We start from the raw sequence: 17988 nt of genomic DNA on the forward strand, positions 1-17988 counted from the left end.
AGAGAGAGAGTGTGTGAGCAGGGGAGGGGCAGAGATAGAGGGAGACACAGAATCCCAAGCAAGCTCCAGGCTCTGAGCTGCCAGCCCTGAGCCCGACGTGGGGCTCAAACCCACGAACCCACAAGATCATGACCTGAGCTGAAGTCGGATGCTTAACCAACTGAGCCACCCAGGCGCCCCGATTATGTTGTGTTTTAATTTTGTTTGCTTCTACTCCACCACTTTGAATTTCTTTTTCATCTATTTTATTCAACGCAGTAGTTTTCTAGCACAGAGTGTATAGGTATGCAGTATGTTTCAAGTCCAAGGTGTGAAATTGTAAGAAGGCCATCAAAATGTGCCAGAAAGATTAAGAATGAGAATCATTTGGGAAAGAAGGTAGGCGTGTGGAGAAGAAATAATAAATTCATTTAAGGACATATGGGTGGCTCATTCAGTTAAGCGTCCAACTCTTGAGTTTTGGCTCAGGTCGTAACCCCCCTGTTCGTGAGTTTGAGACCCGTGTTGGGCCCTGCGCTGACTGCCCTGAGCGTGCTTAGGATTTTCTCTCCCCCTTTCTCTATCCCTCCCGTGCTTGCTCTTTCTCTTGTGCGAGTGCGTGCTCTCTCTCTCTCTCTCTCTTGCTCTCCCTCTCTCTCAAAAATGAATAAACCAAAAAAAAAAAAGTTGTCATTTAAGCTGGATTTGAAGGGTGGGTAGGGTTAATATTTGATAGAATGGCTTTAAAGTTTGAAGACATTTGGCTTGGGTGTGTTGTTTGTGATGAGGGTATGTTAGGACTAAATTTTGGATGACGGTTTGAAGTATTTCGTGTTGTCAGTTAGGAAACTTTTGAAGCTGTTGGAGCAGTGAGATGGTACGAAATTGGTGACTTTGTAGATCAGGCAGCGGAGAGTGGATCACAGCAGCTGGGATCCAACAGCAAAAACCAAGCTGAGCAAGAGATACAGAGCCTGAATGGGGAATAGCGGAAGGGGAAAAAGAGGAGACAGTTCCGAAAGCCAAAGAAAGGTGCTGATTAGATGTGATGGTACAGGCTCCCCAAGCAAATGCATCCTGCCAAGTGAAAGAAGTAAGACCCAAAAGGCTATCTACATGCAGCTTGACTTTGTTTATACGACCTGTTTGAAAAGAGGTGCAACCAGAGGGACGGAAAACAGATCAGTGATTGCCACGAGAGCCAGGAGGGGACGATGGCAGAGGGGCTCCGCTGGGGACTTTCTGGAGTTAAAACAGTACCCTAATGCACTTTGGTGGAGGAGACAGGACTCTGCATTTGTCAGAATCAGCGCCCTCCACCAAAGAGTGAGCTTGACTGCGGGTGCAAGAAAGTCAGCCGTCGTGTCTGGAAATGGAATGCAGACCGCGAAAACTAAATCTAACTTGTACAAACCTATAAAATGACCTCACTGAAGGGAGTGGTGGGGGAAGTTGACCTAAGTAATTTTGAAAAACAGTACTGTAAATGGATACTGTTGGGGGGGGGGGAAGAAAGTTGTCAATAAACTGTGGTGGAGTTGGGAAGTTCGTTTCCCATGGGCATACGGTGTGGCATTCTGAAACTACATGTGCTACGCAGATCACTGGTGGCAAGTTTCTCCCTGTCAAGAGAAAAAAGTGACAAGGCAAGAGGGGAAGACCAGAATGAACCCTGTGGCGCTTGATTAGAGTTGGAGACGTTAGTGCGAACTTACTTACCAGATAGACAAAGAAATGCAGGCTCCCGCGTCCACAGACGCTGGTATACGGACCTGGGTATCACCAGCCCCGTCTGGTGCAAAGCCCTAGAAGCAGTGACGTCAAGTGCGCCTCGTGCTCAGATCCTGCCATTCTCAATAAAAGGAACCAGGGTTCCTCGGAGAAGTGGCTGGTTTCAGGGCCAGTGCAGGGAAGTTGCAGGATGAACTTGGCACAAGTGCCAGGAGGTAAGGGCGTGGGAAACCAACGGGATGGGTCACGTCGCAAAGACCGAAGCAGCCTCTGAGATTTCCCGCTGGCCACAGCTGGCGCAGTTTGAGCAACGAAGCAACAACTATAGGATTGGGTTCGAACCCAAGGAGTAAAATGCGTGCGAGGCCATCTTGATGTAAATACGTGATTAAATAAGTAAATGAAGAAGGGACACACTTCTCCCTGCAGAAGAATTAAAAATATCATTGGTAGACGTAATGCCAGTCAGTACCACTGTGACCTGATGAGAAGGGCACTTAGCTCTGTGATACTCTTCAGAAAGATCCACACCAGTCCGATCACCAGCAAATTTCAGGCAAACCCCAAAGGAGAGTATTGTGCACAGTGACCAGTACTGTTGAGTAGCATCTCGGTTATGAGAAAGAAGAGCGAGACACTGTCACAGGTTGGTGGAAACTAAGGAGACCTGATGACTAACTACCGTGGATCCTGGTCCGGAAGGACGGGCAGAATCCGAAGTTAATAGTATTGTGCTGATCCTCTCTCAGTTTTGACGAAGTGCTGTGGTAAGATGCTAACGTCGGAGGAGTGGACTAGAACATTCGGTTTCTCTTTCCAAACTCTTGTGTAAAACGAAAACTATTTCAAAATGAACGGTGAAAACAAATGTACAGAGAAAATATATAAATGTCTGCATTTTTAGACCAACAGCAGCACAGAATAACTAAGGGATACAAGCGTCGTCGTGATAAAGCAGCCAAGTGCTGAAATGAGCCCACAGTTAACCAAGGAATGACCTAAGGAAACAGAGTAATTCAGGGGCCCTCCATTTTTCAGAATTATAATAGGAAAGACTGAAGTCAGCTGCACTTTCCAGAGAGTTCTTTGCAACCTTACTGGTCCCTTGAGATGTTTCAAGAAAAAGGGACTCAATTAGGGTTGGAAAAATCTTTCCTACTTTAGCCTGTGTTTGGTGATTGATGGCTTAAATTAGCAAATGAAAAGAATCTGAAAAGCCTTTCTTTAAAAAGCCTAATTATTTTCATTTAATTCACTATTTCTCAAATACATGCCATCTTTGAACCCTTTTTTTTTTTTTTTTTTTTAACGTTTATTTATTTTTCAGAGACAGGGAAAGTGAGCAGGGGAGGGGCAGAGAGCGAGAGGGAGACACAGAATCTGAAGCAGGCTCTGGTCTCCGAGCTGTCAGCACAGAGCCCAACATGGGGCTCAAACCCACAGTGAGATCGTGACCTGAACTGAAGTCGGACGCTTAGCCAAATGAGCCACCCAAGCGCCCCTGAACGCTTCTTTTTTCTTACACCCGTTAATAATCTTGCAAAATTAGTTGTTCTTGAGTAGAAAATTCTTGTTTTAGGAATATCTGGTATTGTCTAGGAATTTCTAACATCTACTCTAGAGCGTCAATGTCAGAACTTTAGAAATAAATGTACAACTTTGGAAGGTAGAGAAATAGGCAAGTGACATTTGCCCTTGACGTATTCTCTGAGCTTTCAGGAGCCTCGGGTAATCAAGGGGTTATCTGTTGCATGCCCTGTGTATAGTGAGCTCTCTGGACCCGGAAGTGACCTGTTAGATTTCTTCCAAATGAAATATTGAATATCCCAACATAACCTTACTTTGGAGATCACTGAAAATTACTGGTTGCTTCTAAAAGAATAGCAAATTAAGCATTTGAAGTTAGTCTTTGTTTTAGCTACAGTGGTATACATAGGGAACTTGTAGGTAACTTTGATTTTCTTTCGTTAAATTTGAATATATGGTTGAGTGCAATCTATTTTTTGTTCTGGACTTTTTAGGATGGAAACCAAGAAATCCACATGATGATATTGTCAGTTTATTTTTTTTTAATGTTTATTTATTTAAAATCTATTTAATGTTAGAGAGTGCATGAGCTTAGAGGGGCAGAGAGAGAGGGAGACACAGAATCCAAAGCAGGCTCCAGGCTCCGAGCTGTCAGCACAGAGCCCGACGCAGGGCTCGAACTCATGAACGTGAGATCATGACCTGAGCCGAAGTCAGACGCTTGACTGACTGAGCCACCTAGGCATCCCTGTCAGTTTCTCATCACACAGTCTTCCTAAGTTATAAGAAACACAAACACTGACACTTGTGTCATATTAAATGTCATGGTCTGTTTTTACCCAGTATTATTGCTAATGTGTTGCCTCCACGTACATCACACGCTAGGTGTACATGTTCTTAATTTTTGTGTTGGTACCTTGTCATTTCTACTTTTAAAATCTTAGAAACCGTGACTGCGTAGTCCCTGGACTTGTTGACCCATGGTCTGTCCAGGTGATTTGTCCTGCATCCATGAAATCCAAGGACTAAATGTGGCTTGATTGATGACCCTTACTGGGTGAGAGCAATCCAGTGATCCCTTTTGCATTTTGTTTTGTCTTCCAGAACTGCTACAATGGAAGTTAAAGGAAAAAAAAAAATCACAGGAAAAGATGTGAAGACCTCACAAGAAAAAAACATATTTCATAAAAACAGTGGTAAGATAGTCCTCCCAAACCATGTGGCCGTGTCCCTTGTAACCGGAGGGAGGGGGTGGTGGGATGAGGGGGCCTAGAGCAGATGTGGGTCTGTATTCCCGGGTTAGGATTAGGGGGAAGTACGAGTTCTTGTGTCCGAGTTTGCGAGTTCCCTGTGAAACTAAGACATTTAAGACATTGCCAGGAAAATCGGGGTGCTCTCTTCACGGAAGACCCCTGATCTCAGCTGCGGATGCTGCTGCCTCATTGTTGTCATTAATTTACCGCAACATTTTATGTTCGTGTTTGAGAAATTGTGCCTGAGCAATGCCTGCTACTGGTAACCCGGCTGACCTCCGGCTTCCAGATCTCTGGATGTGAAGTCGCTATTACGCCATCAGGTGTCAGTGTTGCAGAAGGGAAAAGTCAGGGACTCTGTCCGTGCCTAACTGATTCATCTCGTTTGTGAGGTACTTAGTTTGCAAGCTTAGTTAGCCAAAGATTTTTATCAAATACCTGTATCATGGGCTTTGAAAAACTTTTTTCAAAGTTAGAAATTTGGAAAAATTAATGTCTTTAATTCAATGTGATATTTAATAAAATAATAACGTCCTTAAGAAAAAAAAATAACCTTTAAATTTAATACATCATTTAATACATACTTTCTCCTTTTTTTGAAGTTTATTTATTTCTTTGGGGAGAGGCAGAGAGAGAGAGGTGAGGGGGGTGAAGAGAGAGAATCCCAAGCAGGCTCTATGCCCAGTGCAGAGCCCAACATAGGGCTCTATCTCACCACTGTGAAATCATGATCTGAGCCAAAATCAAGAGTTGGATCCTTCACCAACTGAGGACTGAGCCACCCAGTACCCGTAACATATATACTTTCTAAATTTTAAGTGTTCATTTTATTAGACCCCCTATTATGTTATTGAACCGCTGAAAATAACGTATGAGGACTTGAATGACAAGGTGTCATTAAAGTAGAATACAGGAGATAGAAATAAAATGTCGTATTATCAAATTATATGCTTAAAGCAGAAATACGTGTGACTTACAACAGTGGTTTATCTGTAGAGTTTGTAGATAATTTTTATTATGCATTTCCCTGTTTTGTCGATTTTCTTTAGTGAACATGTATTCTAATTTTATAAATCAGAAAAAGCTTTAAAATTGTGTTTTGATTTTTTAAAAAATTCTGTTCTCCATATTTAAGAGTAAGACAAAGTGTGTTTCTCTAAAGAGCGTGTTCTTTTGTGTAACAAACACAGCCCAGTGGATAAAAGAGATCTAGGCTCCAGATCCCTGAACTCTCATAATTATTATTGTCCCTAGATTCTGGTTCGTCAAAGACCTTTCCAAGAAAAGTTGTCAAGGAAGGTGGACCTAAAATCACACCTAAGAACTTCGAGAAATGTGCCACAAAACCCGGGAAAAAAGGTGTAAAGCAGTTCAAAAATAAGCAGCAAGGGGATAAAATACCAAAGAACAAATTCCAGCAGGCAAATAAATTCAACAGGAAGAGAAAATTCCAGGCGGATGGTAAAAGTGATGGTAAGCACTGGTTCCTTGAGCATCGTCTTTGTGGACAGTGTGGACACCATTGTGCCATTGGTAGAGACCTTCCATTCTTGTTCCTTGATAGGCAGCATTTGGGGTGGGGAGTACGTGGGGTTAGATAAACACCAGAAAGCACCTTCCCTGGGCACAGTTGTCTTCTGGTGCTTGGAGTGCCTAATCTCCTAGGCCCTTGCTCAGTTATCCTGGCCATGGAGTTCAGCTGAGCTGTGACAGCTTTCTGCAGTAGAACCTCAGTGAAACGTCCCTTTCTGTAGGCCAGATTTTACTGATTGATTGAATGGTTCAACCAAGAAACATGTGAGTTTTCTACTCACCTTGCCAGGAGATGGGGACGAAAAAGTGTAACAATCAGTAAGGGTATAGGCCCCGAATAAGCAACATAGAAGCTTAAAGAACCAGTGTGTTTCAGCTCAGTATCTCCCTTGGCTAAGGATGCCTTGGTCAACAGGAGGCGTGTAGAGCCTGCCCTCTGGGAGCTTGGGCCCGTCTAACAGAGTCCGCCCACCTGGTGGCTTGGATCTGGTGCACGGTTCTGGAGACGGGGCACGGCCATCGTAGTGGACACATGGCAGGTTGAGACTCAGGACCAGCTGCTGACTGCTGAAAGCGTTGGCAGGGCTCCTGTGCCCCTTGAAACAAATCGTTCTCTTCGTCGTTATGTTCGAGGGATGGTTCCTCACCCAGAGCTCTGCTGGCTGTTGTTCAGGGTGAACCCCCCCCCCCCCCCACCTTCCTCCACTTGTGCGTGGTTTGGTCCTGGCCTCAGACAAGCTGTTCCCGGATGTCATGTGCTGACAGATGTGCACCCTTCTCTGCAGCATCACGAGGATCTCCAGTGTCCTCATTCTCTTCACCATGGCAGCTCCTAATACGGCTCCTTTGCTGCCAGCTGAGACCACTGCGGGGAGCCTTCTGAGTCTGGTGTCCCAGCCCGGGTCCTGGCTCTGCTCTGTGGAGCACTGCTCACCGGGGGACAGGAGGTGGGGACAGATGTGGAGGACCGCCCACGAGGGGGACGGGGAGGTGGGGACGGAAGAAGGAAGGGAAATCCCATTGTTTCTCATTCGGCTGGCAGGATCCCTTTATGCTCCAGCACGCATGTTTTCTCTCCATCCCTGTCTCTTCATCCTTCTCTCCACCCTGCCCGCCCCCCCCACCCCCCCAGCTGCTGTCTCTCGTAGCCTCTCTAGCAGGTGCTAAGTCTGTTTCCCTGCTAGAGTTCTCGCCACCGCATTTTGAACACGTGCCTGCTCACGTGAAGACCTGTGGCCCTGGTGCCTTCTGCTGTGGGAGATCGGCTCCTGACTCTGATTGGGTTTTCTCATGTTTTTATATCGGCAACTGAGGGAGGTTGGGTGCCAGAGATCCCGGAAGTTGTGAACGTGTGTTGCAACCTAGTGTGGCAGGTGTCAAGGGCGCCCAGAGCTTTGTGGAATTACACGAGCTCCGGAGCAGCCCTTGCCTTCTTCTATACAGTGCACCACGAACAGTGCACCTAGTATGAATGGGAAATGCGCCCGCTCTTTCCTGTCATCTCTGATTACCAGGCAGGGAACAAATAAGTAAACAGTAAAGGAAATAATTAAATACATTGTCGTAAATTGTACGGGCCGTTAAAAATTACTACAAATTACGTTCTTGAGAAATAATTTCGTTTCATGGAAGAATGCTTACAGTATAATAATGTTGAAATGAAGCAGTAAGATCTGGAATTTTTAAAGATGAATATAAAACAGGCATAGGGAAATGGCAAGAAGAAAATAGAAGTTGCCGGCCAATGTGTAGGTTTTGAGGTGATAGGATGTTGTTGCATTTTCTAGGTGTTTTATAAATGAGTGCATTTTCCAATCCGAGAAGGGGAGAGGTTTAGAAGTCAGTAATTCTCCAAAGGGTTCTTTGCAGGACACTCGTGTAAATAATACCCGTTTTATTAAATTGTTCTTTCTTAGGCCTTATGGGGTTTTTTGATTCAGTTGATAAGTTCCTTAGATTTTGAAGGAAACAAAATACTCATTGGAAGATACAAGATTTACAGAGCATTACTCTGGAGAAGACTTAGAAATTTTGATTATGCATAGGTCTGAGTAAGAGGGAGCAGGGCAGGAAGTTTGAGAGCGGTCTCTCGGGTTCCCACTGGTTCTACCACTTAGGATGTGCCTGACCTTGGACAAGGAACGGAACTATTTAGTGCCTTTGTTCCCCTGATGGGAAAAAGGGCATATTAATAGCGTTCTCCTCACAGCATTGTTGTAAAAGTTCAAAGGTACATAACAACCCTCAGAGTACTGAGAATGTTAATAATTTTTCCCCCCTTAGTTTGGACTGAATTTTGTTTACATTAAGAATTGATTATACCTGAAGTCCAATGATTGTGGTGTTTTAAAGTAGAATTTTTATTTTATAATTGAAAAAGAAGCTTAACCCTTTTCAGTTCCTTTTATAGTCCTTTTGGTTTTGTTTTTTTCTTAATAGGTGTCTTGTTAAGAATCGGTACAAAGCTGGTGACCGAATGGTTGATTGGTTTCAACTAAATTTACAATGTATAAACTGGTCCGAAAGTGAAGGAAAGTATAAGTTTACGGGGAACGACGTTTTTCCCCTTTTAGTTTTTACAAGGAGTGTTGATCCCGATAAGTGATTGCCCCGTGTACCTGACTGGTAGTGGTTTGTGGCACTTGGAACTAATGTAATTGAAAATAATTTCTTTACTGACCAGAATCAGCGTCCAAGAAACCGAAGTGGGATGACTTCAAAAAGAAGAAGAAGGAACTGAAACAGAGCAGACAACTCAGTGATAAAACCAACTATGACATCGTTGTTCGTGCGAAGCAGATTTGGGAGACCTTACGACGGTAGTGCCACCTGACGGCCTCTTCGTTAGTCCCTCTGAGAGGGTGGAGGGGTGTGGGCACCCCTTGTTCATAGCGAGATGTCCTAAGGTAAACTGCGTGGCGCTTGGGATATTCGCGGAGAACCCAACGCTCCAGGAGAGACCTTGGTATCAGATGTCTGCCCAACGGCACACACATGTGGGATCCATAGGATGATGTCACATATGTTTATGAAAACATATGAGAATTAGAATGGGTTGGAAATTTCTTCCTGGGAGAGTTCTGAGAAAATGAAGGACAATTTCCTACCAGCTAGGTTTTGAGATACTTAAGTCTTTGGTCTCTTGGACTTGTTTTATTGTTTTCTTGACATTTGAGGTTTGGGCCGTGAAGATGTAAGCTGATCATAAAATTATACCTTGTGACATGAGTTCTTGTCTTTGAGAAAATCACCTTTCTCCGGTTGCTCTGGAATAGTAATTTTCACCTCGGAGGTCTGCTGCCTCCGGAGAGAAAAATCCCTCTAACTGGGCGAATGTACCCTGGTGTGGTTTTTAGTTTCTTGTGTTGGAAATAACGTCTTTACTTCAGCCGTGATTCCTCCTCCTTTATTCTCGTTTGTAGAAAAGACTGTGACAAAGAAAAGAGAGTCAAGTTGATGGGTGATTTGCAGAAGCTGATTCAAGGGAAGATTAAAACAGTAAGTAGGGCAGGCTGGTAATGGCATTTGTAACAACTGAAACCAGCCCGCTCTCAGTAAAGGCTGGGTGACCGTTCACGATAGGCGCGATATGGTTTTAAATGTATTTGGCCCCAAATTTCAAATACCTTTTATGATACTGAGTAAATAAAACCTTTTGTAGTGAGGGACCTTACTCCTGGGGAGTTAGTAAAATATCAATGATCTTTTAAAAATTCATTTTCAAAAATTTTACTTAAAGTAAATCAACGAGCCTGGCATGGGTCTCGAACTCACAAACCATGAGTTCATGACCTGAGCCGAAACCAAGAGTCAGACACTTAACTGAGCCATCCAAGCACCCTGAAAAGTTGTTGTATTTCATATACCACCTCCGCCCCCCTCAAAACTACTGGATAAATCAGATCCTCACTGCAGGACTCGTGGATCAATAAGCATAAATAATCAGTTATGCAAAATGATTCTTTCCTGTGCCATGTTATTTGCTTATTTTAATGTTTACTTTCTAGAGAGAGAGAAAGAGAGACAGTGTGAGCAGGGGAGGGGCAGAGAGAGAGGGAGACACTGAATCTGAAGCAGGCTCTAGGCTCTGAGCTATCAGCGCAGAGCCCGTTGCGGGGCTCGAACCCAGGAATCGCAAGATCATGATCTGAGCTGAAGTCAGATGCTTAACCAGCTGAGCCACCTGGGCGCCCCACCAGTCTACTTTAATAGTGCTTTTTATTTGTTGCTCATTCTGGCTTTAAAATTTTTTAGTTCCAACAAGTCAAAAAATGACTTGCTACTCGTGTAGCAAGGCTTTTAGATCAGTCTTCTATCTATACCTTATGTTGCCAAGGCCAGACATTCTTAGATCACTTACGTAAACAGAAAAATCACAGAATAATAAAATTTTTGAATTGGAAAATTTCCTTTAGGCAAAGTAACTTTCAGAGCCGTGAGAAATAATAGTATGTATAACCATTAAAGAGGTTTGGTTTGATTTGCTTTGTTTTTAATTATAATGATAGGAATCTTGCAAGATGGTTAAATCTGTCCCAGTGTTGGATGGTAAGCGGCAGAACCAAGGAATGTCATTTTGTACAATTAAAATGAGCATTTCTGCTCCCGAGTAACCTAGGTTTGATTTTGTCCATGAAGACCCTCCCTTGTTCCGGGGAAGGAAAGTAGCAAAACAGAAGTGCTGGATAGAACTCTTCGGAGAGATCCTTCTAACAGCCCGAACTGTCTTCCCTGCAGATGGCATTTGCTCATGACTCTACTCGTGTGATCCAGTGTTACATTCAGTATGGTAACGAAGAACAGCGAAAACAGGCTTTTGAGGAGCTGCGAGGTAGGTCTCTTCTGTTAGAGATTAATCGTGATGCTTTACAGTAAGTCACTTTCTCTGGAGATACCAGGGACTGCCCTGGAAAATCATCCTTGTTGAGGGGAAGCAATGTGTTCTCTACAGGACCTCTTTTTGTTTCTATGGGTTCTTTGCGTGGGGTGAGTAAGAGAGTTGTTTGTTCCCAGGATTGTCTGTTTACACAGTTCTCTGATACTGGAGGGCGGACGTGAGCTTGTCAGCTCATGATAATGTATTTTGTTTTTCAGATGATTTTGTCCAATTGAGTAAGGCTAAGTATTCCAGAAATATTGTTAAGAAATTTCTCATGTACGGGTGAGTTTTGTTTATAACATATATTGTCGTTAGTCTTTTAAAGGCGTGGACAACACTTGGGCACTTGGTCTGGGATCATAATCACCAGCCCGGGGCAGATGCTTGTCGTGTTGCTGGGGAGCATGGTGTGAAAAACAATTATCCAAGTAATGTGAATGATGATACTGCCTTCTCCACTCTTATTTTGATGTCCTGGAAGAAGAGATTGAATGATTAGCTTAGAATTCATTACCCGCATTTAGAAGGTGCAGGGCTGGGAGGGGAAGGGGAGGAGGCCCGGCGGGGTCAGTGGGTTAGGGAACGTCCAGATGGGAACACTTCCTAAAGTAGCTGGAATTGCAGCTTGCCCTGACTTCTCTGTTTGAGCACCATGTGCCCAGATGTGCTAACCATAGAAAAGTTCAGTTGACAGAATTTTCAAAAAATGTGTTTCTGCCTATAATTATCAGCTGCTTGATCATGTTAGAATGTAACGTAAATACTTATAATGACGTCCTTTTTTTTTTTTTTAGTTTGTTTATTTTGAGAGAGACAGAGACAGCACAAGTGGGGAGGGGCAGAGAGAGGGAGAGAGAGAATCCCAAGCAGGCTCCATAGCATCGGCATGGAGCCCTGTGTGGGGCTTGAACCCATGAAGCTTCGAGATCATGACCTGAGCTAAAATTAAGAGTCAGACGCGTAACTGACTGAGCCACCCAGGCGCCCTGAAGTCCTGTTTCAATTAGACAATCCTGTTTCCTGGCCTCTTGGTCTTTCACCTTCCCTTTCTGTCCGTCTCCCCTACTTTTTCATGCCGAACAGTTTAATACGGGCTCCTGGCGCTAGGAACACAGTGCTGGCCACAGTTCTCTGTGCATTTAAGTCATTCACCTCTCACCTCGACCATGTTCTGTCTGTGACGTGACCAAAGAAGCTGAGTCACAGAATTCAAGTAACTTGCTCAGGATCTTTCAGCTGCTTGGCAAAGTCAGGTCTCAGCGGCCAGGAGCAAGTTGGCTCCTGAGCAGGCTGGGAGCTGGGGGAGGGGGGGAGGACAAGGCCAATAAGGGATAATGGCGGGGGGGGGGGGGGGGGGGGGGCGGGTAGGACGAGGCGGGTGGCTCTCCTGCCCCAGGTGGGCCGCCCCGCGTTCTAATGGGCCGGTTTCAGGAGAAGTTGGGTTTTGTGGCCGCCCCACTTCCTCCTCCTGTCGCCGATGTTCTCCCGCCATCCCCGGCTTTAGGAGTAAGCCGCAGATTGCAGAGATCATGAGAAGTTTCAAAGGGCACGTGAGGAAGATGCTGCGGCACGCGGAGGCATCCTCCATCGTGGAGTACGCGTACAATGACAGGGCCGTCTTGGAGCAGAGGAACATGCTGACGGAGGAGCTCTACGGGAACACGTTTCAGCTCTACAAGGTGACCTTCCAGAACATTCTCGCTGGCGCTTTTACTTTTTCCGTGTGCCGTTCCTGACCTTCCAGTGCCCTGGTCTCAGAATGTTCTATTTTTGCTTTGTCTGGTCCATTAAGAGACTCTCCTACCCTTCGTTCTCTTGGATTATTTTGTCTCTGGTGCGATGAGCAAATGATCAGACTTCCATTTCCCTTTCTTCCGGGGCACGATGTCTGAATCCCCTTTAAATTAGACTGCACTGTTTCTCTCTCCCGAGTTCCCTGCGTAATGCTTCAGGACATCCGTTTCTGCTGGAGTGAGGTAGAGGTCTCTTTCATAGCTAGCAGAGTTTTGTGACCACCCCCTAACCAGCTCGGGCTCACGTGTATCGGGCTCCCTGTAGCTGCCTTCTGGGTGTGGACTGTCCTTCTCTAGGTGGAATCCAGGGAAGAAAGGGAGTAGAGAGAACCAGCCTTGGGCACGGTACAGGGTTGAATCCATTAGAGGCCAATAAGGGGACTAGGACGATGAAAGGGTCTATTTCAGACCTTGGGACCTAAATGCGCCCATCTCTCTCCAGAGATTGCTTCCCCCAGTCAGGTCCAGCTCCTAGCTCGTTTCTTTTGTAACTGTCACTCTGGGAATATCCATGGTGGCAAGAATTTGTGAGCTGACTACCTGATCTTACGATGAAGTACGTGCTAGGTAAGGTGCCTGTTGACTGGCTGAGTTGGACGGTTGTTTAAATACGTTGATGGGTGTATAGAGTGGGAACCAGAAAATCAGGTTACTCTGTGAGGGTATCTACAGCGGGGCGTTCGTTATGTGAATATGGGAAATCGGAAATTTATATTGAGTTTATTTAAAATAACTATAATTGATTTGTCTTTGCTGTGATGTTGAAGAAACTCGATTAAATTTAAAGGAGTTTGATTTTTTTTTCTTTCTCATTGCAGTCTACGGATCACCCAACTCTGGACAAAGTATTAGAGGTACAGCCCGAAAAGCTAGAGCTTATCATGGATGAAATGAAGCAGATTCTAACTCCAATGGCCCAAAAGTAAGAAAGCTGTTTTTGTCTTTTCTTAACAGATGGCATTCGAAGGAAGAAATTGTTCTATAACCCTTGCAGAGGAAAGGTAGATAGTTACCCAAATAGATTCAATTATTTGAATTGGATCATAAAACTTAAATGCTCAGGCATATGGCCTCCCTGAAGTTTGTACCATAGTGGAGTGGTTAAGGGGTATCCTTTGCGACCCAAACTGCCTGGTTGTGAATCCTGGTGCCCCCCTCAGTTATTAGCTGTGACGTTGAATAACTTAACCTCTGTGTGCCTCACTTTCCACATCTACAAGATTTGGGATAATAGTAGTACATGTTCCGAGGAGGATTATGAAGATTAAATGGGTTAATATTTCCAAAACACTCAGAAGCAGTGCTTTGCCCATAAAGGCCGCACGTGTTTGCCAGCTGCGTAGATACTTCTTATCAGCTCCAGGTCTTTGGTGCCTTGACTGTGAGCCTCCACCGTAAGTCTGAATTCAGCACGTGTCGCGCTAAGAAGCTTAGATCGATGCGGTGTTGTTGAGGTCACTGATACTGTTCCCTTCTATTCACGTTTTAATTGTGCTAGGATTATTTTATGGAACTAAGCGTTGTGAAGGGCGCTTGACAGAAAGAAAATAGCTATAAAAAAATAGATGCACATAGGGATTCCTAATCACAAGTCCATTGTTGGGTAAGAAAATGTAGATGTCCTTATTGAAGATGGGAGAAAGTTATTTGGGATGATGATTTCCTCTAGAGATACTAGACATTTGTGCTCTGGTTTTGGTTCTAGTGGACGACACTAAAAGATTTTTATCATCTAAAAGTTTGTTGTTTGTTGTTGTTGTTGTTGTCGTCGTTTTTAATTCTTAGTGTATTACTGAAAAGATGCACTCTGTCTTGTGACAGACAACATTTTCTAAAACCATTTTACTTGCTTTGATTATTTTAGGACGACTGAGGTTATCTGTGTCCCTATTATTGTAGTGCCAGATCTGACATATTCTCTTCTCCTTGTCTGTCTTTCAGGGAAGCTGTGATTAAGCACTCATTGGTGCATAAAGTATTCTTGGACTTCTTTACCTACGCACCTGCCAAGCTAAGATCAGTAAGTTCTTGCCTTTAGTTTTTTACCAAACATAGAGGAAGAGCCACATTAAAATGTAAAACACTGCTTTAATGGACATTGTCTTTTGGAAATTTTAAAGAGTTGTTTCCTTATTTAGAGAAGATAAGGCACTAAACTCCCTTTGAACGAGTCTACCAATTCCCTTTAGATATTTGCCAGAAGACTGTGGAATTGACTGTAGTTTTATGAATTTTGTTGGGTTTTTATATTTTAATTATAAGCCAGATACTTACTTTAATTATAAGCCAGTCCTCCAGCTAACCACACTGAAAATTAACGGATAGATACTCGGCATTCAAGTAGTTTGAAATTCACCCGTGCTGATACAAAATTCACATCGATGTGAAAAGGTTAGGGGAGGACATTCATGTAAAACTAAATGGACCATGAAAGACTGGACCTCATATGATAGAAGGTAAGGAACAGAGAGGGAAGGTAATTTGTACTGCCCTTCAGGTCAGCGATGGGAATACAAATGAGAATTCATCATTTACTTCCCTGAACTTTGCTTGCCTCATCAAACCGTGACCACATTGCCCACTCGTCCTCATTTTATTAGTAAGGGGTAACTAAAATAATAACCCTGACTGCTTTTTAACAAATACGCCAGATTAAACATTCATAGGAATTTTGACCCTCTCACAAGTTGGCATAGAGAAGAGAATTTTCCAAGAGTAAGCTGCTCACCTCAGCTTGTGGTTCAACGACTGTAGCAGGTGCTGCTTCGCTTTTGGGGATTTCTCTCTTTTCTGCAGGGCACAGTATCTCACAGTCCTGGATATTTTAAGGCGGGACAGTACTTTGAGATATGAGAATATGAGCACTGGAATATAGTCAGTGGTGGGAAATCTTTGTCATTATTATTTATTTTTTAGTGTTGAATGTATTAATCACAGAGCATCATTAGGAACTTGGTGTGAATGTACAGTAATGGGACAAATCTTCCCTGGCCCTGGGGGCATTAACTCTCTAACTGGATAGCTTTGAATAGATTCATAAGTTTAGATATGTAAGCTGAGCGCTGTATTTCTGGGACCCATCCTGGGATAAGATTACAAAATCGTTACGGATGAAATCACGTATTTCTTATTGAAGAAAATAGTCTCTTTCCTGGTTGGAGACTTTGTATATGTTTTATTTATTTAATATAAATTTTTAAGTCGGGAACAGACTAACGTGGGGCCTAGCAGAACTGTCGGAACTCACTTACCTCTATGTGCTAGGCTTCCCAGATACAATTAAGAAATTAGGTACATTGACCATACAGAAAGATTAAAAATACACTAAATTACCTTGTAAGACATTAATAATTGGGATTTTACTAAAGGGGTCATTGATAAATGAGGACCTAGTCTAACAGACTCATTATTCTTAGGGAAATATCAGTTGAGTGTCTTTACGGTGAATTACGAAAATGATTTCTAGAAGTAATCCAGTGACAGACTGAAAAAGAGAAACTTTTTCAGCCCAAATTAGGGTTTTGTTTTCTGCTCATTACACACACGACCGTTTTAGGGAAGAATATTGTATCTTTTTTATATGGCTTTACTATTAAAAACTCCCTCCTTCTACAGCCACTTCGTAGCTTTATTTCTCTTGAAAAATCTTTTAGAATATACAACACACATACATACTTATCTGAATAGATATTGGTAAAACTCCTCGGGTATTTTAATAGAAATCGCGTACCACCGGTATTCACTGCCCTCGATGGCAAAAAAGAGGTGTAGTTTGAAAAGGTTGTGTTTTCTGCACACATCTCTATACAATTAAAAATGAAATTGTTCTCCACCTCTACTCTCTGTGATTCTCTGTGTATAACTGGTTCTCAGAAGATTTTAAAAAGGCAGGAGGAAAGGACAAAATAAAGCCGTGGTGGCGTTTGTTCCCCAGGAAATGATCGAAGCCATCCGCGAGGCGGTAATATACCTGGCACACACACACGATGGCGCCAGAGTGGCCATGCACTGCCTGTGGCACGGCACGCCCAAGGTGAGTGTGTCGCTCGTGGCTTGAACCCCTTCCCCTCCACTTTCCCGCTCCTTTGGTCTTTGCCCTGATGTGTATCAACATTATCTCTGCAAAGTTGAGCCTCAGGGCCTCCCAGGAATTGGATTTTCTTAGGGCCTAGTGTTTCTCTGTTGGAGTTTTCATTAAAGTACAAAAAGCTTGAGTTGTCTTTATTTGGGAAGGGACCTGTCAAGCAAGTAGAAACAATATATATATCAGGCTTACCCGTGTAGAAGTTTTGGTACCTGTCAGGTTCTTTGATTCCTCATTCAGTGATCTTAGTGGGGGAGGGAGAGGCAGGAGGAGGTGATGAACACGCGAGATGATGCTCTCGTGGGTGTTCGGTACTTTGAGGGATGAGGTAAAGATCCGTGTTAGTTGCAGGAGTTTAACACGAAATGATCCACATTTCCTTGATCAGTATAATTTTGTCTTGTAAAAGTGTTGTGCTTTGCCCACTTTTTAAATGAATACCACTTGAGTTTCTGGTGAACCAATAAGTATTGAATACCGTCTGTATGCTGCACCCTTACGCATTTCCAGTCAGTTCACACGCTGAAAGAGATCTCTCCGTTCTCCCTGTAAAAGAAGGTATTTCCACTGGGTTTGCCTCACAGCTAATAACTTTAGGGTTCCGTACTGGGGTCACGATGGATTGTCACGTACAGGTCTAATAGGATTGGAATAGCTCTGGAAGGACTTAAAGTATACTGCCGTTTTTTTGGTTCTGGCCACATACCTGTTTTCACTCATGAGAAAAGTGTACCAGACTGGTGGAAATTTAGCATTGTAGACATTTTTGGCCATGTAGTTTTTAATCCATAACTACAAGTTGTAAGACAAATTAACTTTTCTCTTTTAAGGACAGGAAAGTGATTGTGAAAACAATGAAGACTTACGTTGAAAAGGTGGCTAATGTAAGTATAAGAAAAGTACAATTTCTGTTATTTTTTGTTTGCTTTTTGTCTTTTTGTTATTTTTAATGAAATGAAATCACGTCTATTGTAGAAAATTTGAAAACGTCAGAAAATTGCCAACAAGAAAACTATTCATTATTTTAGTACAATCTCTTTCTGTGCATCTGCCTTTTTATGGCATTAAGTTTATACTAAATGAGATTTCTCCTTTTTGCATTTAATTTCATACTGTGACAACTTTCCATTTTTATTAGATATTTTTGAAGACCTGATATTTAACTTCTTTAATGAATCTGTCCATTTATGTTATTAAACGTGGAAATTA

General features: G+C 43.2%; 1 protein-coding gene across 1 annotated transcript in view; it reads left to right on the forward strand.

Annotated features, from left to right (window-relative positions):
- Nucleotides 1-246: 246 nt before the first annotated feature.
- Nucleotides 247-17988, forward strand: part of PUM3 (pumilio RNA binding family member 3) — a 42120-nt gene continuing 24378 nt past the window's right edge. The window contains exons 1-12 of the mRNA XM_007094167.3: nt 247-378; nt 4342-4433; nt 5745-5963; nt 8707-8842; nt 9446-9521; nt 10761-10854; nt 11118-11184; nt 12407-12581; nt 13514-13617; nt 14637-14715; nt 16630-16728; nt 17610-17663. Coding sequence (XP_007094229.2) covers nt 356-378; nt 4342-4433; nt 5745-5963; nt 8707-8842; nt 9446-9521; nt 10761-10854; nt 11118-11184; nt 12407-12581; nt 13514-13617; nt 14637-14715; nt 16630-16728; nt 17610-17663 — 1218 coding nt within the window. The 5' untranslated portion in view covers nt 247-355. The remainder of the gene's footprint in view (nt 379-4341; nt 4434-5744; nt 5964-8706; nt 8843-9445; nt 9522-10760; nt 10855-11117; nt 11185-12406; nt 12582-13513; nt 13618-14636; nt 14716-16629; nt 16729-17609; nt 17664-17988) is intronic.

The sequence above is a fragment of the Panthera tigris genome, chromosome D4 (assembly GCF_018350195.1).
Source record: "Panthera tigris isolate Pti1 chromosome D4, P.tigris_Pti1_mat1.1, whole genome shotgun sequence".
Classification (NCBI taxonomy): domain Eukaryota; kingdom Metazoa; phylum Chordata; class Mammalia; order Carnivora; family Felidae; genus Panthera; species Panthera tigris.